Here is a 25,658-nt window from a genome sequence, read left to right as displayed (position 1 = left end):
ACGTGTCGAATTACATTTATTACAAGTAACATTTCAAAGATATCACAGTTAGGTCTATCAAAACAGAAGCAGCATACAGACGAAATGCAGATTAAGACAGCAATGACACAGGAAAAATGTACGTCATGACAAAAAAACGTGACAAAACGGCTAAAATACAACGCTGGTCATCGGCTGAAGACTACGGTTTCGGGAATTATTATTATTATTGTTGCTATTGCCATAACAGTAATGATAATAATAAGTATTATTATTAGAATTAATACTAATACTAATAATAAATGGATAAAGTAAATCCTCAAATGATGGTCTAGACACCGGTCTACTCCTAAGATTTATTTGCATACACGGAGTAGATCCTGTTTGGTGGATGCGCATATCAGTCAGAGAAAGTCACGCCTACTCCTGAATGCCATTGGCCGTCTCCTCGAACAGCTCCTATCCAGCGTAGGCATCAAAGAGGGGTGGCCGTGAACTTCGATGCACGCTGGTGACCACGGCCGTTGGAATTATAAGGTGTTTAAGAATTCTCCACCTTCATGAAGAATGTCTAAACCTTGTGAAAAAAACGAGGTGATGTACGCTCTTATGATGTCAGATACCAGTGACATGGTTGAGTAGCCCGGTAGAATTTTAAAATTTTGCTTTTTTTGTTTATACAGAGTAAAGGGCCTGACCACATATTGTAACAGCCAAAATTAATTCAGCACTCTATGGGATGACACCAGCGCGTTGCGACATACGTTGCAGTTTGGGAAATGCCGAGTGGAAGACGGCATGGACGACACGTGTTATCTGTAATCACGCGAACCAGTAGTTTTATGGTATGCAGATCTCCTATGTTCTCAAGTAGAGAAGGCATTCTGTATGAGCTGGCGCGATATAGTTAGTGTGTGTAGAAAAAAAGTATGATGCTTTAGCAAACTCCGCCAAAGACGTGTATGCGCAGCGTTTTACGTGCATGATACGGATGCGGAGGAGTGAGACGACACGACACGTGCCAAGCTGGAGTGAAGCATAACCACAAGCTACGTATTGTCACGCGTGCAAAAGACAATTCTGTGGCTGCAGAATCCAAATATGCTCCATGTATGTGAAATGCATGCAGACATTATTGGTGGACTTTCTCATGAGCTTGTTCCTGTTCTCCCGTAGAATGAGACCTGGATGGACAGAACCGTTGGACAGAACTGTAATCAGAAACAGCATGGATGTTTTTTTATGATTACCAGAAAGTCATGTGTCACTCTCTGTGACATAAACCGTCTGATGCTGGAAGAGTAATGGCCAGATATATGGACTAAATGTGTTTTTTCTCGTAGTATAATTACTACTAAGAAAGCTCAGCCCCGCCCCCATGCCACGAAAATCTCTCCTGCCCTCCTTGCTGTCATTTTCCCTCCAAAAAGGGAAGTTTCAGCCGTCGATGGGAAAGATAAGTGTCCTCACAGCCACTTAATAAGCAGCAAACACTTTTCTTTCTTGGCGCCGCTCGCGAATAAGTAATCGCTTCCCCAGACATACAGCCCATGGACTGTTTGGGAAAACCCTTAAGTTCAGTTCGGATATATTGGCAGTTCAGTGAGATACTAAGTTCAATGAATACATTTTGGGCCGGTTTCATGTAATATGCTGCGGTTATTCGAAGATATCCAGGTCTTCCAGGTTATTAGACGATATCCAACTGCTCTATCAAGACGCTAATTGGGCGGTTTGGGGCACAGTCCGGGACGGCAGTGCAGTCGGGCCCATCTCTTCATTCCGCTGGACCTGCGAGGAGCTCCCGGGAAGAAGGGCTAGGCGGTGTGGAGGAGAGCGGTCTGTAGTAATCGGCAGCTTCTCGGATGCGGAGCTGATACACGGCGAAAAGCACAGTTCCTGCGGGCACGGCAGCGGAGCCTGCGGCCAGGTAGGACAAGCCGGGCTTTTGCTTGTACGTCTTTTCCCTCCATGTCAGTGTGGTCTGTTAAAAGTAATAGATGCACGTAGGACTCGGTCGATCTTGGGCAGCTGATAGTCAGGGAGGCGTTTCATGGCGTGTCATCCCAGGTTAGCCGGTAGATGGCGGTATGGTACCTTGGCCAAGCCGTATATGGACCACAAGTGTCCGTGGAGAAAGTGCCTTAATATGGAGCGCAAGGGAGCCTCCTGGATTTGTTTAAAGGTAAAATGGGGTGTGTGATAACCATGAGTGGTAAAAGTGGTTTAAGTTAAAGGTTGTTGCACAGTAATTTACAGTGCTCTCTGTGAAGAAAAACACTGGGGTGGAAGCAGGGCCAGCCCAACCTTTTTTGGTTCCCTAAGTAAAATTTGATTAACCTAGTTTCCCTTTGTCATCTTCCTTTCCAATCTGAAAGACTGATCAGATGGGGAGGGGGGCTCTGGTGGCTGCTGGGCCATTAGTAAACCTGGCTTACGTCTTGGGCCGGCCCCGGTGGGAAGTTGCTCGATTGTCATTTCAAACCCACTGCTCTGGCAGATCGTACAAAGCAGCAACGGAAGTGTGGTGGTGAACAGGCGCTGCTTTTACACGGCTCCAGTCTGTAGAGCAGGGGCACAGAGCAGCGTGCGCCTTAGCTGACTGAGGGGGAGAGGGACACGGCTCAACTTAACCCCCTCCCCCTGAAGCCTGCTGGTGCCCCCTCTCGCCCTGGCAGGTGGTACAGCTGGTTCAGGCTTGATGGCGTGCAGTAGGCCTGGCTTGGTGTCTGCCCCTGTTTCTGTAGTCTGCAATGCCACTTAGGGACAGATCCCTGTTTCACTCAGGACTGGGAAGCAGCATCCTGTGTGTTGGTCTCTAATGAGATGCAGTTTTTTAGTGAAGGGAGTAGGAGTGTTTCACATGGGGAGGGGGACACACAACATCATAATTGAAATACAAAGGTCTATTTATTATGGGGGACAAATGACGCCAGATTACATATAGGGGGTACACCTCTGTTTATAGTGATGGGTGTGTATGCTGATGTACTGTGGTGGTTTTGCTGGAGCTTTTCCTAGGGGGAGGGTTTATTGTGTTTGTTGGTTAATGCGGGCCATGTGTTTGGGGGGGGGGAGTGTCAGCCGGTCTGTGTGGTGTGTGTCAGCTTTGCAAGCAAGTGTCTGTCAGATTGTTGGTTTATGCTGTTTTGTGTAGTTTCTCTGCTTGTCAGCATTTAAGAATGGGGTTTGCTTCCCCCCCCCCCAGCCAGCTGCAGTTATAAAAGGGGTATTTTGATCGCACCGTTTGCTATTCTGTCAGTGTCATTTTATTAGTTTATCTGACCATTTCGGCTAAGCTGACGAGCGCGGTCTCTGACTTTTCTCAGGTCAGTGAGATAGCTTATTTTGTTGCAATGTAAACACGTTGAAAACGTGTGGTGAGCGTAACCTGATTTTGGAGCTTCTTTTGAATGTTCGGAATAAAGTGCATTTTAAGACTTGCTGCGTTCGTCTTGCATGGTGATGTGCCGAAAGGATGCTCTGGCTGTTTCTGGAGCAGTTCCAGGCATCTCCCCATAGGCTGCTGTCAGCTTTAAGTTTGGACGAAGTTGGTGCCGGATGGGAGATACGGCACGTATCGTCGGAGCAGCACTATAAACTTCGTAACAATTGACTTGTGTGGGCTTATTCGGTGTGTGTGTGCTGAGTTTGTGAGGAGAAGGTGGCAAGTATAAGAGTCAATGGAAGTGAAGCAAGGAGGCGGAGGACCTGGCCAATGCAGCGGTATAAGGAAGGTCTCGGGATTACAGGAGAGGTTTGGCAAGGGAGTTCTTGGTATGTGTGACTGGAGTTGGGTGCTAATGGAGGAGATCTGTGGCCAGCTGGGAGCAGACATGGGTGAGTATGGGTTAATTCAATATAATGGTTTCTTTAGCTCTCTTTCACAACCTTATAGGGCAGCATTTTGTCAGTGCAAAAGCCAACCCCATCAGGTCTCCGAGTCCTTAAATGCCCATGCAATCAGTTCATTCACATCTCAGAAGCAGCACTCTGGCATCTCCAGGGGAAACAAAAGTCTGTATACGGTTGACAGCCAATGCTGTCTCTGCTTTGGTTCCAGGCCTTCCATCCAACACACCATGCCTTCTGTGCCATGCCAGTCTGCTTTGTCCTGACACATCAGTTGAGTTCCCATGGCCTTGTGGATTCTGGGTTTTGTAGTCCTTTGTGTGGTCCTGCTGAACCCCTTAGTGGCATTACTGCTTCTCCTTGAAAACAGCTCCTGTGGGCTGCCAGGTATCACAGACACCTGTCAACAAAGCGCATTGCCCAAGTTATCACCTTATCTTGTGCCCTGCTCGAGTTTCTGTGCCACCCATTTGGCCCACGGTCATTGAATCTTTGCAATAACTACCACTTACTAATGGCACTTTTCCGCAGCCACCAAGACCCGAGCCGAATCACGAAGAGACTGTTTCCTATTGTAAATTATGCAAGCCGTACCTGTCCTGTAATGGGGCTGACATGGCCCTGCTTACTAGCACGGCTGAGAATGTGACTAGACCAAGCTTCACCACCATCTGATTGGTAAAGAACCGGAATTATTCATTATTAGTAGTATCACACATCGTGATATATTGATACATTGCTCGGAACATAAATTTCCATCCTGTTACTCAAAAAAAAAAGTACTACAGAATGGCTGAATGAAATGGATTCATAATGAAAATTTACACAGGTGAATGCTAATTGCGGTAACATTTGATGCTAACATAGCGATTCTCACAACCTTGCTATTAAAAATTTAAATTAGGACATAGTAAATCATGATGTACACCGTACCGCACAGTACATAAGCATCTTTCTCCAAATCCGACAGTGCCTTTACCGAGGCGACAACCAAAGTGAGCTGGACTCGCGCTGTAACTAGTCTCTTCAAGGTATGGATTGGGTACGACTCAGTTCCTGCATGCTAGCGGAAAAGCGCCATAAGTCTTCTGCAAAAAGTATTTATTAGACTTACACACACCTCATATCTTCACACGCTGCATGGACATCATCGATGCCAGCTCCCTCTTCATCATGCAGTCCCTCCTCTTCTGTCTCACCCTGAAGTGACATGACAGGGTCTCCTTTGGCAAACGTGGTTGGCAGGCAGACAGAATCCCTACCTCTCTCCCCCAGTCATGCCAACAACTACCTCCTTCATTCCCACATTACATGTACATTTAGACTACATTTGCTGCACTTACATTTACACTTAGACTAATGTTAATGGGTTCTGCATGCATATCAGCCATGACAGCACACAGTCCTGTCATGTTCTGTTACAGTCAGAGCCTTCCTCTCACCAGAGGAGGATGATCAGCGTGCACAGCATCAAAAGGATGACTCCCGCCAGCAGGCCGAGGCACACCAGCACGCCCACGCCCTTTGTCTTCTCCACGGGTAACTCTGTGATGAAGGGCACACGACCATGACACGCTTATCAAACATGGCACATGCCACCGATCATTCGCTTTCTGACACTACATGCCACACCTGTTTTCCCCCTCATCCCACCCCATCCCTGGTACTTTACCAAAAGTCTTACATGGTTCCATACAGTTCGTTGAAATCCTTGCTGGATTTCAGACAACACGCCTCTCTCCTTCACTCCAAGGCAGACCCACCGCACACAGCACACCAGGATGGTGTTTCCTTTGGCCCGTAGCATTTGGCCTCGTTCACTACGGCCTGGCTCCTACACCCCAGTCTCCCTTCACATGCACCCCCTCCCACCACCTACAATTCAGAACCAAGGCACGCACACTCATGTTACTAATGCGGCACAGCCTTACGCTTCACTGGCAACAAATGCACAACATGTGTGTTTCTGCATGAAAATAGGCTGAGTCAGTCCCACTCAAAATTTCCAAGTGCGGAAAAAATAATTTCAGGCAGCAGTTTCACATTTCTGATACCCAAGGTGCTGGATCCCTATAGCACACTGCTGTCTTGTTTTCCTGGGACGGTTTCTTAGAGAGATTTACACCGCAAGCTCTCTCAAGCCAGCTTTTTTCTCACACACACACAAAAATAAAATATATATATATTTTCTCTGGATAGCTAGCTCAATCAGCTAGCCAGCCAGCTGAGTGTACACCAGCACAGCCAATCAGACGAGCTCCCGGCAGGGGCGTCTACTCGAGGCTGCTCCTCCAGCCACTCTCGGGAACGTGGCATACAGATCTAAGGCAGCAAGGCGTTGGCAGAGCACTGACTGCGCTAAAAATAGCCACAAGCAACTGGCACCATCGACAGTGCACCAGGGAAGGTGTACTACCCACAGCAGAAGTGTTTATTCAGTCACTAAAAACACCACATGGTGCCTACAGTGGTAATACTGCACTTCTCCATGACTGCTTGAGACGCACTGGCTCATCCATGGTCTACTGCTCCATCTGACACAGCAGGACCTGTCAGGGTGGACAGCTTGGCCATCTCCCACTCCCATAGTGCATCTCTCCTAGGAATGTCACCAGGGTGACGAGATGCCATAGGCTAGGCATCATGAGGAGACTCCACACTGAGGCTACAGTGCTCTCTCCTTTCCCCCATGATGAAGCCAAGGAGGGCACCGCCGCCAGGCAAATGTATCCCATTGGGCCTTAGAGTATAACCCAGATGACTGCCTCTGAAGTCCACAAGCAGATCAAATGTACACCCCTGTCAGTCCACACCCTGCTCTCAGCCCTCCTGCGCACACACACACACACACACACACATACACATACACACAGGCACCATGCACCACATACCTGTGGGCTCTATTGTTATCGGCTCTGTGAAGAGCTCGTAGGCTGGATCCTCCTTCGTGGTTGGACTAGCTTCTACTTCAGTCGACAGAGACCGGCAGACATAAGAAACACAGCAAGACACGGAGGCATCAGAGTCCCGCATTTCCTCTCGTCACGCCTCACCAGTGTGCCACAGCACCCCCCGGTGGTCTCCACCTTCTTAAAGAGCTTCTGTGTACTCCCAGGTAAAGTCAACAACCTCCTCCTTCACTACACCAAGCGAGAGCCGTGATCTGTGATTACATTGCCTCCACATACCAACTAAAGCCGCTAGCGGCCAGGTGGGAAACCTCACCGATCCAGGGCAGAGCCAGCAGCTCAGGACTCCACTCGCTCCAGCTGCCAAAGCTCAACTCATCTCCAGCCTGCACCTGAATGAGGTGGGGGTGTCCAGAGACCATATCCGTGATCATCACGGTGGTGCCAGTCGTGATCCTCTGGGAGGGAGAATCAGTCACGAAACACATCACACTCACAATTTGTGCACCATAACTGATTCATAAACCCTCCTCGGGGCGATGTTCTACACAGTGTCCTCAGGAGCAGAGACATTCACTGATAGCCCCCCCATCCAACACTTGAATTAAGGCAGAGGTGTCTTCTCCTATGATATTGATGCAGACAGTCCTCCACTCTATCATCATACTATCCCAGCATTTTCCCATCAATTCAAAAGCAGTGTCTCACCTCAGACCAAATGTTGGAGCCCACTGGCCGGTAGCGCAGTTGGAAGTGCAGCGGGAAGGCACTGCCCTGGGGCCACGAGCTCGGGTACCGCCAGCTAACTCGCAGCTTTCGGGGCTGTCCCGCCACCGGCTCCAGGGTCACGGCCTCGGGGGGGTCAGGTCTCACTGTGTGCAGGGGGCAGCAGGCACGTCAGCACATGGGTGAGACGGGGGACGCCGATAATGACGGGACACCTACACAGCTTATGGAACTGCAGCTGTATCCGTGTGGAGGCTGTGCCCAGGGGGTTGACCTCGGTGATGTTCATGGTGACTGTGTGATACCACATGGGCGGATTACCGATGGTGCACTCGTTGGGCTTGGACGGCTCCTGGTGGCACGTCTTCACATGGTTATCATACCTGCACAGAGGGATCACATCTGGACTCAGAGCTGTGGCGCAGTTCATCCCAACACTAACAAGGGTCACGTGAACCGCAGTGCTGTAAACTACAAATTTATAGCAGGACCAAGACAGGAAACAGCGGTAGTCACATGACTTGGCCCATGAGAGCAGGTGCTGGCTTAAATATCATCGCTGTCCAATAAAAAACATGCATCTACAAAGATCCATTATTTCTGGTGCATGAGAAACACATGTTGTCAGAAACTACTTTACAAAATAAACCTAAAGCAACATAATGCGACAAATACAAACCTATCATTACACAGCTATCACTGAACAGTTTAATGTTATTACTGGACTTATTTGGATTGTTGTCAGTGTGGCAGATATGCTGGTGTCAACAAGACACAAACTAATCTCATTTTATATTCACAAGTACCGTTAGTGATGTTAGCTAGCTATCAAGCTATGAACGTTAAATTATTATAATTAGCAATATAAAAGTAACCCATACAAATTACCATTGTGAATATAAATGCTAATTAGTACAAACATAAATACTAGTTAAACAGATGACTTGGTCGATCAGATGTCAGACGCTATCAGTTAACAGGCGAATGGGTGTATTCCATCTAAAGAAAAGTCACAATTGACAAAAAGTGGACATACGCATGTTTCCATCAGACAGTGACTATATCCTTATCTCCCCAGGTATCAACAAAGTGGACACAACACCTACCTGTAGGTGGCGATGTACTTGCTGGGCAGGTACGTGTTCACCAGTGGCTTCCAGAAGCAACGGACGACGTGGTGATTGACCATCCTGCACGACACATTCAATGGCTCCGGGGCACCTGGGGAGACCACAGCGGGGATCCATTCACAGACAGCACACCCAGCCAGGACACACCTCGAAAGCTGCAGTGTGTAGCTCCCTGTTAGCCACACACTAAGCAGCCATTCACTGGGTGTCATAATTGACCTCCACTCTTCATGACAGGGTTGCCCCTACTCACAAGTTTACCACCCACTGGTCGCAGTGACCTCCTGCTCATGAGGAGGGAAATAAGAATAGCCACTGAACTGCATAAGACCCCCCTCCCCCCTGCGAGAGCGAGCATATACGCAACATATCACTGTATCAGCGACCTCCACCTTTCCTGTCAGGAAGCTACAGAGGTCACCGGGGACGACGCTTCCTGCCTTTGAGTGAGCCCAGCGTTTCAGGGGAGCCATTTCCCGCTCCATCCAGCCCGACTCCACAAGTGCACGACTTCCCTCGCTTGTAACTTTCCAGAGAAGTGAGCTTCCGCTCCAATTGACAGGGCGGTCACACAGGTGGTTAGTCCAATTCCTGAGGGCCCCTGTCTTTTCTTAGAATGAACCTTGATGGCCAACCTGTCACAGCTACGCAACCCCCCCCCCCCATGGATGGGCAGCGAAGGGGCAGATCACCTCCACTACAGGCAGACCTTGCTCTGTACTGTGACGATGACATCACACGACCTCGCTAATGGCTCGTTAACCCAGCCTCAAGCTGCTTTGAGTACCCATGCATTGCCCTAGTTTACATCCGTGTTGGGCATGGCGTGTCTTGCATATCTGACGGGCATTATACCACGTTCTCACTTTTCATTTCACACTTGTCTCACTGAAGATCGCAGCCAAGACTTCTAGGAAACCCACCGCATATTACTCACTGATGAAATAGAAATGAATAATAAGAGCCCCATCCTGACCCAAGCCGGTCTAATCCCCCACATTGGCGGCTTGCACCGCTTTGGGACGGAACGGCTCACGTACGGCCCAGGTACAGCTTCACCGCGTGGACCACGTTCCCCTCCTCATCGTGACAGCTGTAGATTCCCTCCATGTGCTGAGTGGTGTTAACGAGCGTCAGGCCGCCATCCAAACCCAGACCCGTCTGTCCGGGAACTGGTGTGCTCCCGTTCAGTCGCCACTCCGCCAGGGACCTGCGGCACCCAGGAAGGTGATGGAAAAGAGTCACACTCTCCCAACATGTGGTGGCATTGCCATGGCGATGACCCCTGTGGGCGACCCCCACTTACCTGGGCAATGAGGAGCTGCAGGCCAGCGTCACGTTGCAGTCCAGGGAGCCGTACTGGACGTCTGCAGCTTGTCGGAAGAGACAGCGAGTCAGAACAACCACGCTCCATGTAATGCCCATTGCAGCCATATTGAGAGCACTGGGGCAGATGCACACCATCGACTTTGTTTCTGAGTCTTACTCTGTACATCTGGGGTTTGTTTGTAGGGCAGCAGTAAGTGTGTCTGTTAAGCCTGTTTTGTTTCCAGCGACGGACCGGCCTCGTGGGCAAATAAGGCGTCCAAAGATATAAACACAGGCAGAGACTGTTTCCTCACACGCGTTAGAATGTCACATGCCCCCTAAACCCAAAGAATTGCATTGTGGATGAAGGGAGGGGCTGCTGCAGTCCCAGGGCCACGTCCGCCACCCCGGTCACATTCCACACTGCTTCTGCTCAGGAAGACCATGATGCAAATGCCGACTTGATGAAAGCACAGCCCACCTGGCTGACTTTGACCCCTTAGGCTGAATGGCGGTCATGCCACTATGGTTCACGCCGACACGCTTACCGCCTCCAGCCCCTGCTTCTCACACACGTCACACAGCTGGCCCCCTAAGCATCTACTGTGGATCCTGCTGACATTTACCTCAGCGTTACAGTACTGTCCACAAGCTGCCGTTAATCATTAACAGTGAATAAATAAAAACAGTGGGTGATTCACCGGGCCTGCACGGGTCTACGCTACGGCGGCCCGCCTCTCCTGCACAACTTTACCTCTTTCCATACACTGGCCATTTGGACAAACTACTCAAAGCTGCACACAAGCTAAATCATCGCACCATAGCCTGCCATCCAGTAATTGCCCACCAAGCACTTGGTCCTTCTTTACTCAAATGGTACGTTTCACCAATGACCTTTCCCTTTCAGCTCAGGAGAAATGCACTCAAGTTCGCTCACTGGAGTGACATGACACTGAGATTTCACACTATTGTGCCCCCTGGAAGATTCTAGCTACAAACAACTGGAGGCATGCCTTCTGCCCGTCACAGCCCCGTGTACTCATTTCACACTCATTTCACACTGGTTTCACACGTGCCATGCATAGATCCCTCTATTGGCAAGAGAACTCTCTTCCTCAACTTACAGACACACCTAGACATTTCGCTAATGGCATTCTGATGTCAACAACCACTGAAGGGTCATCTGTGGGTCTGTCTGACCTCAGATACACCCCCAAAGTCCATCTCCAATCCAGCTACACCCAGGTAGGCGACTCACCTTCAGGGATCCATGGCTCAGAGTTGACGTGAACACAGAGGATGGTGAGGATGGCGAGGATGGCGAGGGCTATCAGACCACATGCATGGGTTGAGGTGGCAGACATCTGAAAGGAACACATAGGGGGGGGATTTCAGGACATGGTGCTGAGCAGAGGACCGCCCCCACCATGGTGCTCATGAGACCGCAGCTGGGCACAGTGGCATGCTCACATGGGCAGAAAGGGGAGTGGTAGATCGTGTCCGTGCTCTGGGTTCAGCAAACAGCTCACATGATGTCAGGAACACACGGCAGCACCGGCCACATGCCAGATGGCCCAGTCTCTCTCTGTTTATTCATCTCCCCTCCTCCCCCAGTGAAGAGCAGCAGCTAATGTCCTGCTCTATACTGAGGGGGGGCAGGTTCCCTGAATCCACTGTGAGGGCATCAGGTTTGGGTAACTGAGGGAGAACGAGAATGAGGCTTGGTCCAGGGCCTTCAAGATGATGCTCCCATGCAAACTCGATCCAAGGACCACCCCCCCGGTCAGGAAACCCCCAGCGATTCAGTGGACCACTGCAACATGCTTATCTACTTGCATTTGGGCTTCCCCATGTTCCCACTCAGCCCTGGATTTGGACAACATATAGACGCAATCCCGGGGGGGGGGGGGGGGGGGGGACAAGGAACCTGACTGCCACCTCCCATGAGAATGTCAGTTCTGAGGTGGGTCTGCTTTTAGGGGTTTCACTAAACCAGCAAATTGGAGGAGCACCCTTTCAGTCCGACCAATCGGAAGGCTTAGCAAATACCTGTGGTGAAAAAAGCCATATATCCCAGTGTTGGGACAGCTGAGAGATGGCTCTGCCTCTGCTGCCCCCCCCCCAGAAACCAAGTACTGAGCCAGGAGGGACACAGCACATGGGTTCAGTGACCCGGGGGCACCTGGCCTTGCGTGGGGGTGGCTGTCCTGTATTGAAAGAAGATTAAATGAGAGTGACCCCATAATCGCACTCATGCGGACATCAGCATCTCCAGGGGTCTAAAAAGGCGCTGCTGTAAACCAGTGGAGAGCGCTACTGGGGCTCCAGTAAACACAGAGTTCTGCAGCCACAGCACAGAGAACGAGAGCTGGGAACTGGGAGGCGCCGTCCATCACGGCCACAGACACAAGGAGCAATTCACACGGGCAGAGATGGAGCCCATGTGGCCCCCTAGGCAAGCTTCACCACCAGCGCCCCCTGTGAGACACAGTGAAATGGGCTTGTGGCCACTTTTGTGGCTCTAATGTGTCGACTGACACTGCGTGGAGAGCATGACAAAATGCCAGCCGAGCGTGTGAGTAAAAAACCCTCATGACAATCACATACTGAAAGACATCCTTGCGACTAAGTCAGACTCATTAGACCCAGGGGAAAAAAAACGTGTTGTTTTTGGCTACACTCTCTCTCTGCCCGGGACCTTTCTACGAAATGACCAGCCGCTCAGTTCTGAGGAAGCGCACGCCAGCGAATGTGATTAGTCCCACATGTTTACGGCACGCGGGCCTGTGGGGGGGGTGGGGGGAATGGGGGGGCTCTGCATTGCTTCAAAGAGAAATTAATCTGGCACAACGCACCAGTGACTCTGCCAAATATGAGCAGAGGATCGCGGCTCGAATTACGGAGATATGAATGTCATCCATTTTCAACGGCACTCCCCGCACTGCTGCCCCGCACTCATGGGGCCCCAATTCCTCAGCCGCCATGTTCCCAGACAAAGGTCCATTGTTTCAGAGCCCGGAATAAACGCCTCGCAGAAGCGCCTGCATGTTACTATTATACTGAAAGGTGGGGGCTGACAGCTCCGCATATGGACCCCATTCACAGGAGGCCAGTGTGGGAAGCGGCTGCCCGGGATCCGCTGGCTTTCGATTTCATGCCCCCCACCCCCCACATGTGTGACACTGGCTTTTAAAGGCAGCACATCCAGGTCGGACAGTGACCTTCTCACCTAGTGACACAGGGGCAGAGAGTGGAGAGAAAGCTGGAGAACCACCCCCAAGCTACGGCTCCACTGACCACCACTAACCCGACTGATCAGAAGCCTCAAAAATACTACCTCTTATTATGACCCCATAAGGAGAACTACATGGGGACACGCTGGACACGGGGGGGGAGGACCCAAATTCAACACAGCATAGCACCACCGATTGGGCCTCATTCTTTTCAGGAGAAAGTCAGTGGATGCCCCCCCCCATCTGGCAGGTGGAATAAATGCCGGCCACTAGCCGCATTTCCCCCTGGGGGGGTTGGAGGTAGTGGGGGGGGGGGGGGGGGCTGACTAATGGTTGCCTCAGTTTGTGGTTTTTACAAATTGAGCCACCTACAAACGTTGTCAAATGTGAGAAATTTGTCAGGCAGTAACGCAACAGTATCCTCTGCTGCCCTTCTCCGGTCCCTAGGATCGCGCTGCCGGTGAGGAAACAGTGTTTACCGTCAGAGCTATTCAACAAGGAGGAGGATGCGGGTGCCAGGCAAGGGCCTCAGGATCCCACCTGCCCCTCTACTGTGAGCTCGGCCTCCTGGCCCCGATCCTCCGGCTTCCTCATTCCCATCATGCTTTGAGGCAGGAGCCCCATTCCCCCACTGATCCTCTGGTTACCATCTTCTTTTGATACAAGTCTGAACATCACCCACCCAATGAGTCACTCACTTATGAGAAAACTTCTGAATGGCTTTTTTTATTGGGGGGGGGGGGGGGGGATGATAACAGGAATGAGAACTTGGAGTGGCATGCCAGAGATGCTCTGGGGGCTGCTGCCTGTGTCTTACGGCTGATCCATCTGTGGGGAAGATCTATCCCGATGGTCACGAAAGTCACCAACCTGATACAGCCCCCTTCTCATGAGGAGATGTGTAACCGTATATGGAATGTAGTGAGTTTGAATCCCATAACTGGCAGGTAATATCACTGCTGTGCCATTGGGCAGGGTCCTTAACACCAGCCATTCCAGGGATGCTGGCTGACCTTGCAGTCTGATCCCAAAACCTGCTGTCACCTGTATAAACGTATCTATGTCTCTCTAGGTGGGCTATGCGAAAGCTATTCAAATCCCCTACGGGGAAGAATAAAGCACTGCTACCCTCAAGTCCCAGCCAGAACCCACACGAGGGGCAGGACGCATTCGTGTGCAAACAGGGGGGGGCGTGTCCAGGCACCTCTCTGTGGTACCAGATGGTTTACACAAAGGGTCATACACAGAGGTGCTTGATGTACCTGTTAGTGTCTTCAGACTGACAGGGCCTGATCTGATTACCCACTTTCACTCCCAGGAAATACAGCGGGCAGCTGCCACTTAGCGTTTCCATGTTCATGCAGTGGAGAATCTGACTGCTGTTAACCCTCAAAGAGACCCAGAGCCCAGTGGCCCACACTGCACCGCAGAGACCCAGGGCCGTGTGCACTCACACGGAACACTGAAATGTCATCAGGAAAGATGCGATTGCGGTCCGTCTCGTTCACGTGCTGAGATTTGATGAAGGGACAACGGGAAAGCACGACCTGAGTCTCGTTTTTCAGCACACAATTCAGCGAGAGAGCACAAAATTATTATGTACTGGAGTCGTCATGAATAGGGCCTTACATTTTTGCCCTCTGCTGCATTCAAGAGATTCATTCTCTTGAATGCACATTAAAATAATCAAATATAAGGTATCACTCTGGACAGCCAAAGCTCGAATGAATCCCAGTCTTGGAAAGGCAACATTAATCTGCCTAGCGTGTGGATTAATGCTCGGCCAAAGAACCCCCCCCCCCCCCCCCCCGTGAGTTTGCAGAACAAGCTGTGATGTGCACAAAGCTGGACTGTGCTGCAGTGTACCTTGGGGGAAAAAAAAAACAGGGTCCTCTGGGTAAATAAGCAGTAACACAGCGAGCATTGATCCAGGATGGAGGGGCTCACCTCACCCGCAGGACCCTCTGCCCCCCAAAGGAGGCCAAACGTGAATACGCACACGCCCCACACACACACATGCTCCACACACACGCACACGCTCCACACACACGCACACACACACATGCTCTTCAGGTGCGGTTAGTCCTGCTTTACCAGATTCACCATATTCCCTGCAGTTTCCCCCCCCCCCCCACATATTTTCACTAGATAATTAGAAAAACAGTAAAAGATGCTGTTTTAGCCTGGCCGTGGATGGTATGACAGGGCTGTATCGATTAGCTCCCTGACAGCTGTCTGTGTTTGCCGGGGAACAGCGTGTACACATCCCACGGCGTCCCTGATGGGTCCCTGCATCCAGAGGCTACAGGACACTAAGCACCGCCTCTGCTTCAACGTGACACGCGGCTTGGGAGGAACAGCGAGGGAACACGAGAAGGGCAGAGGCTCCCTGCGTCTAATTAAACTGCTAAAAAGGCGTGAGGCTGGAAATGAAGGCAGCAAGTAGCAAGGATCTGTTTTCAGCCTCCATGAGCTCGCTGTCCTTGACACACAAGCTGTAGTAGTATCAGGCATTTCCTGCTTTTCATTACGAAAGCCACCAGTTAGAGGCCCCATGGACAGCCCCTCCATATAGCACAGACAGAGCACAGAAACACGGTCCTTCCTCCTCCCAGCAAACGGCACCAGTGAGAGGCCCCATGGACACCCCGTCCATATAGCACAGACAGAGCACAGAAACATGGTCCTTCCTCCTCCCAGCAAAAGCCACCAGTGAGAGGCCCCATGGACACCCCGTCCATATAGCACAGACAGAGCACAGAAACACGGTCCTTCCTCCTCCCAGCAAACGGCACCAGTGAGAGGCCCCATGGACACCCCGTCCAAATAGCACAGACAGAGCACAGAAACACGGTCCTTCCTCCTCCCAGCAAACGGCACCAGTGAGAGGCCCCATGGACACCCCGTCCAAATAGCACAGACAGAGCACAGAAACACGGTCCTTCCTCCTCCCAGCAAAAGCCACCAGTGAGAGGCCCCATGGACACCCCGTCCATATAGCACAGACAGAGCACAGAAACACGGTCCTTCCTCCTCCCAGCAAACGGCACCAGCCCTCAGGATCTCTGCCCCTTTTCTTAAAGATCAGCAGCAGCACTTGTCTGGCTGAGGACTTTGCCCACTGACAAACGCCCTTGTCCCTCCCCCTCCTTCCTGCACACCAAACAAAACAGGCCCTCGATGCATCTGAAGATGAACAATGACTGTTTGCCCTCCCGATAAAAAAGCTCTGTTATCGGTGATGCCCCTGTAGGTGCTTCATTCACCATGATCATTTTGGGCCAAACCAGAAACCAGGATGCATTTTGCTGATGTTTCTGCCTTCAGCTCAACACGCTCCAACACGTTGTGAACTATTGTAAAGACAAATGCCCCCTTCGGCGTTGAGGGCTACGGAGACCAAATGATTATCCGAAGGTCTCTATGGGAGTACCGTGTGTTTAGGGGGGCGGGTTGGATCGGGAGCTGATTTCAACCTTACCAGTGTTGAAACCAAACCTACACCTGCTGGGCTGCTAATCCAGGGGTGGGGGGGGGGGGCATGGCATATCTCAGGAGTCCTCTACAGGTGTACATTGGGGTGAGAGCACTTCGCTAGACCACATCAGACGCCAGAAACTCATATGGATTGAACTGAGAGAATATGCGATCAGAGTCTACTCATGGGAAGATCTGTACCCCAGTCATCTGGTACCCATTACAGCGGTGCGTTTGCCCTCAAACTCCATGCCAGTGAATGAGGGAGGGGCCATGTTTTCTCCTGCACCCTCTCCCCTTCCCCGCTTGTTTACAGCTTTCAGAGGCCCCGAGCCCACGGAGGCCCCTCTCATATGGTGGATTTCGCAGCCTCTTCGTTTGTAATAAATCAAAATGACATGATAGCTCTGACAGAAGGGGGGGGGGGGTCCACGCATCCCTCTGCGCTTAAAGTCGGGCAATCTCCCTGTCTGAGCAGTTGTACATACTGGAAAATAGTTAGCAGCTGCCTAAAAGCAAAGTCAACGCTGGCAGTCACGCTCCGGGGAGCCCGGCTCAGCGACTCAGGATAGGGCAAGCAGGGCCATTCTCTGCCCCTCGGAGGGGGCCGCCTGCGAGGTGCTGGGGGAGCAGCACTATGCCTGCGCTCTGGCAGCCAGATGAAAGGCAGGCGTCTGAATGGGGGTGAGAGGGCCCCAGCTGATTTATCAGCCGACACAGAGCCAAAAGACAGAGGAATTTATATGTAGGCAAAAGACATCAACGCACAAAATGTACTGGGAGGATGGAAACCAAAGAGGACAAGCGGAGAACCAGCAACTGGGGTGTTTAATAAAACTGCTTGCCGTGTTTATCCCCACTCGGTTTTGTGTGGCCTGATAGACCACGGTGTGCCACGCTCCTGCACTCAAATTACCGTGAAATGGCACTTTCGCAACACCAGAGCTCTTGTACGTTTGCAGACCTGAGTAAACACGGAAGTTCATACGTTGAGCAAACCGGGAGTCCCCCTTTCTGACCCAACTGGCCAAACCTCGGCCATCCAAACACACTGCGAGGCCCTGGAGCACGTCAAACATAAAACACAGTGGCTGGTATGAAATTTATAGAAAGGAACTTGAGCCACACTCTGAGGGTTATGTTCCCATGCAGGGCAAATATGACACCCTTCAGCAGCTATCAAAACACACTTCAGAATTACATACAAATATACAGCCAGACGGATAAGAGATTTAAGGTTGTCATGACAGCCTCCTCCTCACCAAAAAAAACGTGGCCTCCAGCCACACCTGGGGCAGCAGCGCCGGCGCCATGGTGGGTGGGGCCACTGAACAAATGGGGTGGCGGAGCACTGGAGATAAGCGTCGGGATAAAGTGACAGAGGTGACAGCCATCACAGGCCCGCCGGGCCGGGGACGCTCCGCACTTGGCGTCAGCGTCATGCTCCATTTCCCTAAAGGTGTTACGGCTATTTTTAGGAGCTCACCGCAATTCGGGGAGGGCTCCACCACACAGGAACGGATCAAACCCTGACCGACAGAGCATAGCGCCCGGAAACACCGCACAGACCGCCAGGGAGACCACACAGCAAAATGAAGCAAGCATGAAGTGACCTGAGACGGGCCCAGACGCCGTGTGTGCGGATCATGCACAGGGCAGCAGAAATCCCACATGTGGGTAACGGGCACCGGCGCGGTTTGGGACTTCACGTTCCCTTTGTCTCTCTCGTTTGGATCACTTTTGCTGGTTTTGGACCCAATCACCCAAACCCAAGGCTGACCTCAAGACCTGAATCCATAATAGACTAGTTAGTTTTTCCATCAAATGTTCCTTTTCTATACCACACCCCAAGACAAACTTAATTGATTGCCCTGTCCTGCCCTGATTCCATCAGCTCCTGAAACAGGGGTTTGTGCCCAAGAAACGGCCAGTGCTGGGCTGAAATGGCATCTGTCAAGCTCTCCTCTCTGGCAATTATACCCCCCGTCCCTCTGGTTCCTTTGCAAACTTTGTTTTATTTTTCTGGTAATCAACCATCTACATGGGGGGGGGGGGCAGTGATGAAGGCAACAGTTCACAAGCATGTCATAAATGTCAGTGAAAGAATAAAGATAAAAATGAGCATGACGCACGGCAGCTCATGCTAATGCCCGCAATAGTGATGCAGGCTGTTTGGGGAACATCATACACGACAGGACACACTGCACCCCAACTCCCTCAGTACCATCCCACCTCGGGATCTCTGCTGATAGGGAGGCAGCCCTCACAGACACCCCCCACCCGAAGGCCACTGCTCTGGACCTAAACTTCCACCCTGTGCGGCAGTGTCTAATTACACAATGGGTGGGGATACGACACAGTACACGGGCCCTGGGCTGCCCGATGTGGCATCTAGCCCTGATCGGGAGCACCTCCTGCTGCCCCCGCCCCCGCCCCCGCCCTCCCCCGCCCCCAATCCCGCCGGGCTGATGAGGCTCTGGCACGCTGTGGGTCTGTGCTCCTGATCATCTTCCAGTCTACTCCGAGAATGAGTCACGGTGAAGGCCGGACCCAGGCCCAGATTTCTCGTCACTGGGACGTCTTTACGAGCCATAGTGAGCCCAGGACACACCACCCCCGCAAATGGGGGGAGGAGGGTTTCAGCCTGGGGTTATCACATGACATGGTGTCAGTATTCAGCAAGATTGCTGGGGTAACTGCAATTCAGAATGACTCTTTCCCCTAGGAGGGAAGAAGCAGACCCATAAGGACAAACCAACTGCTACCTGGGTCTCAGCTCTGCACCATGGACCCAGTTTGAAAATAAGAACAGGACCGGACCACTCGGTCCTCAGCACTCAGACTGTGACCGACGTCTGTGTAGGTGACCACAACGGTTAGAACTGGACCCACTCTAGAGCTTAAGCTTTCTCTGCATCAGATTCCTTGGCCCAGCTGTCTCACACATTGTGGACCACACACAGTACCCCAAATGTATTCATGATCACCTTCTAACCCCACACCAGATCAGCCCACCTTTTGATATCCCAAGTGGTTTCCAGAACCTTATTCAGATCAAGCACTGCAAGTACCAGGGATCTCTTCGTTTAACTACTACGCCACCTGCTGGTTGACTGAGACTTGTTTTGATCACCGAGTGTGATCTTTAAACAGTCTTCCTGCCATTTGCAAGCTGCGGCTCCAAACAGCCTTCTCTGCCTACTAATTAGGCAACTTTCTGGCCAGGGTCTGCCTGTGGACCCTGGAAGTCTTGCGGTGGTCGAGAAGAACCCCGGCCTGACCAAAGATCGGTCTGGCAATGTGGCCAAGCCGATGTTCGGGCACCGCAGCCGTGCCACCGCAGAGCATTCCTCTCCCACCACAGGCTGGACAGCGTGCTGAACGCAGCACAGCGTGCTTTGGGGTGTGCAGGCGGGCTGCAGCCTGCATCAGACTCGCACAAAAGGCCAAACGGGAGAGAAGTTGAGCTACCAAAGCATTGTCAGACTTTTTTAAGAGTCTGATTAATAAATAAGCTTTGAAACACTATACGTCTCCTTTGAGGCTCGGTTTTCTTCAGACCATTTTAAAATGTCTGCTCTCCAAACCGTCCCCCAACCACGGCTCACTTCATTCCACCAATCGACTTCTCTTTCATGTCCCTAATGACCCTCATCAGCTGCAATCACCCCCCACCTCTACACGCGACACTCCAACCACAGTTAGCGACAGAAACACAAGGCTGTTCAGCGCATCACTACAATCAGAATCAGACGTGACCTGAGCCTTTCGAATGAGATAAGGCCTTGAGGATAACCACATGGGGGCGCCCCACAAACCACCCAGGGCTTTTAGCACATTTTTCTCTCCCGCAGGCTTCCCCTAAGCCTGTCAGGTTGATATCCACAGTGATCGAGCAGCAGAGAAAACAACGTGAAACACAGGGAGGTCAAATCCCAGCTTAAGCACCAGACTGTCAGCCACCATGATCAGGAAGAAAGAGGCACCTAAGAAGCCACCTGTTACCGGATTCCCCCTTTAAATGGCACTTTTTTCCTCATGGAAACCCAAGTGTACGCCGCTCCATCTGCTCGTCACCACTTCAGAAATCACTAGACAAACACAATCTTCCTGCTTTGCACATTTTGTCACATGCCCCTAATGACAAAGACATTTTAATGGCACTCTGTTGATTTTAATTCCGCACAGCTACTCAGCTGTTACTACTGGAATACACTGTTAAATGATCGCTTGAAAATTAACGTTTTCACAAGCACACGTCGAGAAATGATGCGAGGCGTTGACGGAAACCGCACTATCGCTGCAGCCTTTTAGCATAGCGAACCGCAAGCCCCAATGGATGCTGGGGGGGAACCGCCGAGATCCCCTGCACAGCCTCCAATGGCACGGCCAGCCCGGAGTCTGGCACTGACGCACGGTTCCCGAACAAAATTCAACTTTGATGACTTTTAATTTTTACTATTAGCAGAAAAAAAAACTTCCATTAAGTCAAACTTGGAAAATCTGACATAACAAAACTGAAAGTAAGTCTCAGATAGGAGACTTTAGGCAAGGACACGCACTAACCAAAGCTGGAAAGAACTGCACGTGATGCCTGCCTTCCCCGAATTACACAAGTCCGCATTCCTAACACTTCCAAACCCGGAGCATATTTTCGGTTTTTACACATCTGTTCAGATTAAATGGCCTCTCTGAAGTTATGACAGGCAGTAATACTAATAATAATAATCGTGGCATCGGCATCTCACGCCTAAGGCACTCTGAAAAGCTGCCACCAGGGATTAAAAATACTCGCTGAACTGCTTAAACATGAAGACATCTAAACAAGCAGTCCTAAAACAGCACTACCTGCATCCTAACGGGTAACTTAAAGTAATTGAGGAAAACAGATTAAGAAGTATGTTCAAATCTTAAATGGTCCCATATGCTCACATGCTACCCCCTCCCCCTCTTATACCGTTAACAGCGATTGCGTTGTAACAGATAAATGTAAGCATAGGGCCAACATGCTTTGTGTTTCCTGGCCTGTTGTTAGTGCTCCATTAAGCCGACAGAAACGTAAAGCTAAAAATGGCACTAAATGTTAAGTGCCACCCTGCCTTCTGAGTGACCCTGCCACACCCCAATGGGATCCGCCCTCCACCTTCGGCAGGGCCAATCAGGCGATGACACTGGCCTGTCATTCATGAGGTACCTCAGTAGTATGGAGTTCTGACTAAAGATGGGTGTCACCTCTCATTGTTTTAATATTTTACGCTACATGTCCCCAGTGGACTATGACTCATAAAATGGTCTCAGCTTCAAGTGAGAGCTTCAGAATTGTGATTTTGCTCCTTTTCAATGACAACACTCTCACCTGAGGTAAAGCCAGTTTACCTTTTAATCCGAGCAGAGACCCGTAACGTAATTTATAAGGGGCAGCATCCAACCCCAGAGCGAAAGAAAAATGTAAATGCGTCCGCACCATCGTCCGACCTTGGGGAAAACGAATTAGCCCGTAACCAAAGTACGAAAACAACCCTATTTAATCGCTTCGCTGTAGTTTATTTTAATTTATGTAAGTTGGCTATAGTTTTCCCACCTTATAAACGTTACATTCGAGGTCCCGTTTGCATTCCAGTTTTTTTCTTCTTAAAAAAAATGTATAACCCAGATTCCCCTCCAGAATTAAGGAATGCGCATATGCTGATGTTTTTTTAAGCTCAGTAAACAAGTTAAATTCTTCACCCTAAATCTAAAATGCCACCAATATACGTCACTAACTTTCATACAGCTGAGGACACTATTGACTAAACTTTTAACGATCGATAAGGAATTTTGCAACTGGCGGTACACATTGTTTACCTATTGGGTGAAATATCCAGCTTTGCTTGAGCTGGATGCAAGTTGTCAGTAGTAAACATTTTACTACACAAACGTAATATCGGGTAATTTTGTTGCGACTAAACCGCTAGTTTAACGTAAAATGCGGGTGGCTGAAAACATTCCTAAGTAGAGAAAAAGTCAGTGATCGCACACCCACGGGGACCACAAACAAAACGCAACCGAAGTATGCGGGTCATCATTAGTGAGCAAAACAAAATACAACCCTGTGTTGACTGTCGCGGTCGGTATTTTTAATACAAAAAGATTACGTGATATTTAATATTACTGCTGAGAATAAAGGTTAAAAGGCACCCCGTGGTGGTCGTCCTGCTTGACGACTGATGCACACCCTTCGGAATGGAAATCCACACACGGGACGCCAGCCCGCTCTACTACCGAGAGAAACTTTCTCGACTGTCCGACTCGACATGCGGGCGCTGTACCGCTTCGTGAAAGCCACCGCGGTTCCGCACGGGTCACCGGAAAACAAGAAACTCACCTTAACTTCAGATCGGAGTGGGTTTTGTCCCCCGATTAAAGCGGCGTATTCGTGGGACTCTTCTCCATGGTATCGGCTCTGCCCCCCGTAAGCTGCAAAGACCCGGGCTTACAGGATACCGAGTCGCCGGGTTCCTAAAGGAAATCAGCCATTGGTGAGCCGTACTGTCAGTTAGAAGCGATGGGGCCGGAGCTGGGGGGAAATAAAAAAAAAACTTTCTTCCAGTTATGTACGACCCCCTTATGTAGACCTTAGACCAGTTTAAATGCTTTGAGAAGATCAAATACGAGTAAGATTTGGGATCTACGGTACCGACCGGTAGATTACTTATCAGAGCCTCGGCATCGCTACACCTTCCAGGATTTAAAGCGAATTTACCTAATTTGAAAGTGGAGACCGAGGGAAAGCTGCGAGAATGCGACGGGTCCGTAATGAAAGTGTTGTGGAAAATTTCTGCCGTGGGTCAGAACGACTTCGGGAACTTGGGAGCAACAGGGGGCGGGGGGAGCTAGAGAGCGCAGCTCATTAACATACGGCGACCCGAAACTAGCAGGGTCCGGTGTGCTCTGGACACAATAGCAAGTCCAATTTCGAGCCAAATCGTAAATGTAGCTTTAACCTCCAGAAACAGTTCTATGTCGTAAATAGTCAGATCACGGACAACTGACTTAAACAAAAAGACGCATCTTCCTTTTTATGCGCAATTTGGTTGCTTGTATGCATTCAAAACACCTTTGATGCCTTAGGAGATATTACTTCCAAGCGTCGAACTTGAAAAAAGTATGGCAAGTTAAAGCAAGTTCCAACTGAAGCCTCGGGCGAGCACTTCTGTCATACAGACCGTGCAAAATCCTGACCCACGTATACTTCCCGGTTTAACACCCAAATCTTAAGATACAAACAGCCGTTCCTCCGCAATAAATCACCAAAAAAAAACTCAATGAATGGAAACGGATTAAATTCTATGTTCAGTCTAATAGTCAAATTAGGTATTGTCAAGTGCCAACATTCAGCTGGTAGCCGAGAAGTGCATACGGGAGTCGCCTTATCTTGCCCATCGGATAATTGTTGGAAACTACTTGGTTTTCAAGACCTTATTTCTCCACCCAATTTTAGAAAAGATCCTTTTCAAAATGCCCAAAACGAAAACACCCGCCCTGAAAATGACAAGACTTAGGGCAATCTAAAAAAAAAAGAAATGAATAATAATAAAAAAAAGTATATACGAGTAATTATGAACAATCATTTTGGGCACTGCGATGAGTTCAAACAAGCTGCTACTTTCACCATCAAAACCAACAGAATGGGCGTTTTCATAACAAATATTGCTTTACATCATTCATAAATCACGAAACAAGGACACACAATTCAGTGACAGAATATTTAGAGGAAGCATATGCGCTACCACTTTACTGATGCGGCATAACGATTTATATTTTGGTTATTGCTCTATTCATTATGCGCGCAATAATTGAACCCGTATTGCCAATATGAATACAAGTGTACATGTGCGTGCGACGTTTGATTTCAGTCACGATTCAGCACCTGCTGCAAGTCAACATTTTTTTCTCAAGTTTTTGTTTCTTAGAGCCTCGAACAACAGCACATTATATATTTTTTGCGTCACTTCGACCGCTATCAACTGGCTGAAGCGGTGTTCCATCGTTTCTTTGCTAAGTTAACACAAGTGCAGACCGAGTACGAAAGTATGAGGAAATGGTTACAGCCGCAAGTGGAACCTTTGATACTTGAATAAAATGTATCACTCACGTTACGATACGATACGAAGGAAACAATTCACGATTACCAATGATTTATCACGTAATGCGGATCTTCAGGCACTGGTCTGTGGTGAGAAGCACAGTGAGATGTGACCTTGAGAATTTGGGGGAGAAGGGGCACTTACGTGCAGAGTCCAAATGAACTTAGGGCGCCAGGCCATGGAATGAACAAAGTGTGCATGTGACCCGGCCTATCGAAGAGCGGGGTACGTCTGGAAAACTCTTTTAGGCCCATATTGTCGCAAATTAGTTACAGGTGAATGCGGTCACCACCTGATTTACAGCCCCACGAGCGTCTTATACCGTTATCAATTACTTATTTGGACATTCGCAGATTCGGTTATTCTATATAGAGTTGGACGTCAAAAATTAAATGGGAATATTTTTAGACAATGCGTAAGACATAAACATATAAACAATAGGCTACTGAAATTATTTGGATTACATATAATACATAAATATTAGTGTTATTTAATATTTGATTCTGTAAGTGCATAAGACATCTGTAATATTTATATAACCTCCTATTTGCTATTTGTTTCTTTTTTTAACTGCGTGATCTTCGTATCTTGCCTTGGGTTGCCTACCCCGCGCATCCTATAGTCTCTCTTCACTATACAGACCGGATACGGCTTGATTCCTGCGCGCCAGTGTCAAGTGCCATTTGTCTCGGGAACCATCCTCACTTACATATTAGCTGTTTCGTTGACCGTGGAATCTCGCGTTTCTTGCAGTATATTTTCAAGTTTTCAGTGCCGTCAAATTTTAATTTTTAGTAATAGACCCAAGAATTGTTCTTGAATCGGATTTCTGCCCGTACCCCTCGCGAATGTTAAAGAGTTACTATATTTGTAAAACATAGGCCTATTTATTATAATAAAACTTGTTTTAATGTCAGT

At 49.7% G+C, this 25,658-nt stretch overlaps 1 protein-coding gene across 7 annotated transcripts; it reads right to left on the bottom strand.

Annotated features, from left to right (window-relative positions):
- il11ra (interleukin 11 receptor subunit alpha) lies at positions 1 to 24,998 on the bottom strand. Of its 7 annotated transcripts, none has more exons than XM_023808430.2 (13): positions 24,885 to 24,998; positions 22,979 to 23,112; positions 11,163 to 11,268; positions 9,903 to 9,969; positions 9,637 to 9,806; positions 8,573 to 8,687; positions 7,686 to 7,849; positions 7,449 to 7,612; positions 7,057 to 7,198; positions 6,723 to 6,797; positions 5,274 to 5,376; positions 4,952 to 5,031; positions 1 to 4,231 (listed from the first exon to the last, which is right to left on the bottom strand). In XM_023808430.2, the coding sequence occupies exons 3-12, from the start codon at positions 11,266 to 11,268 to the stop codon at positions 4,953 to 4,955; spliced, it is 1,185 nt and encodes a 394-aa protein (XP_023664198.1). In that variant the 5' UTR covers positions 22,979 to 23,112; positions 24,885 to 24,998; the 3' UTR covers positions 1 to 4,231; position 4,952. The 7 variants fall into 7 exon arrangements, with proteins under 7 accessions (XP_023664198.1, XP_023664197.1, XP_023664199.1 ...); XM_023808429.2 differs by having other exon boundaries at positions 22,979 to 23,170; positions 24,885 to 24,993; XM_023808431.2 differs by lacking the exon at positions 24,885 to 24,998 and adding an exon at positions 23,357 to 23,474 and having other exon boundaries at positions 4,946 to 5,031; positions 22,979 to 23,170.
- Positions 24,999 to 25,658: the final 660 nt, after the last annotated feature.

This window comes from Paramormyrops kingsleyae, chromosome 7, assembly GCF_048594095.1.
Source record: "Paramormyrops kingsleyae isolate MSU_618 chromosome 7, PKINGS_0.4, whole genome shotgun sequence".
NCBI lineage: Eukaryota > Metazoa > Chordata > Actinopteri > Osteoglossiformes > Mormyridae > Paramormyrops > Paramormyrops kingsleyae.
Note: the sequence above shows the minus strand (reverse complement) of the source record. Positions and strands in the feature narration are given on the sequence as shown.

Bases quoted from the DNA above. Each gene is read 5' to 3' on its own strand.
- il11ra (XM_023808430.2), bottom strand. From the start codon at position 11,268: ATGTCTGCCACCTCAACCCATGCATGTGGTCTGATAGCCCTCGCCATC. The intron at 8,688-9,636 runs GTACGTGAGCCG...TGGTCTCCCCAG, and splicing joins GGTGAAGCTGTACCTGGGCC to GTGCCCCGGAGCCATTGAAT. The intron at 5,032-5,273 runs GTGAGAGGAAGG...ATGTCACTTCAG, and splicing joins ACGCTGATCATCCTCCTCTG to GGTGAGACAGAAGAGGAGGG.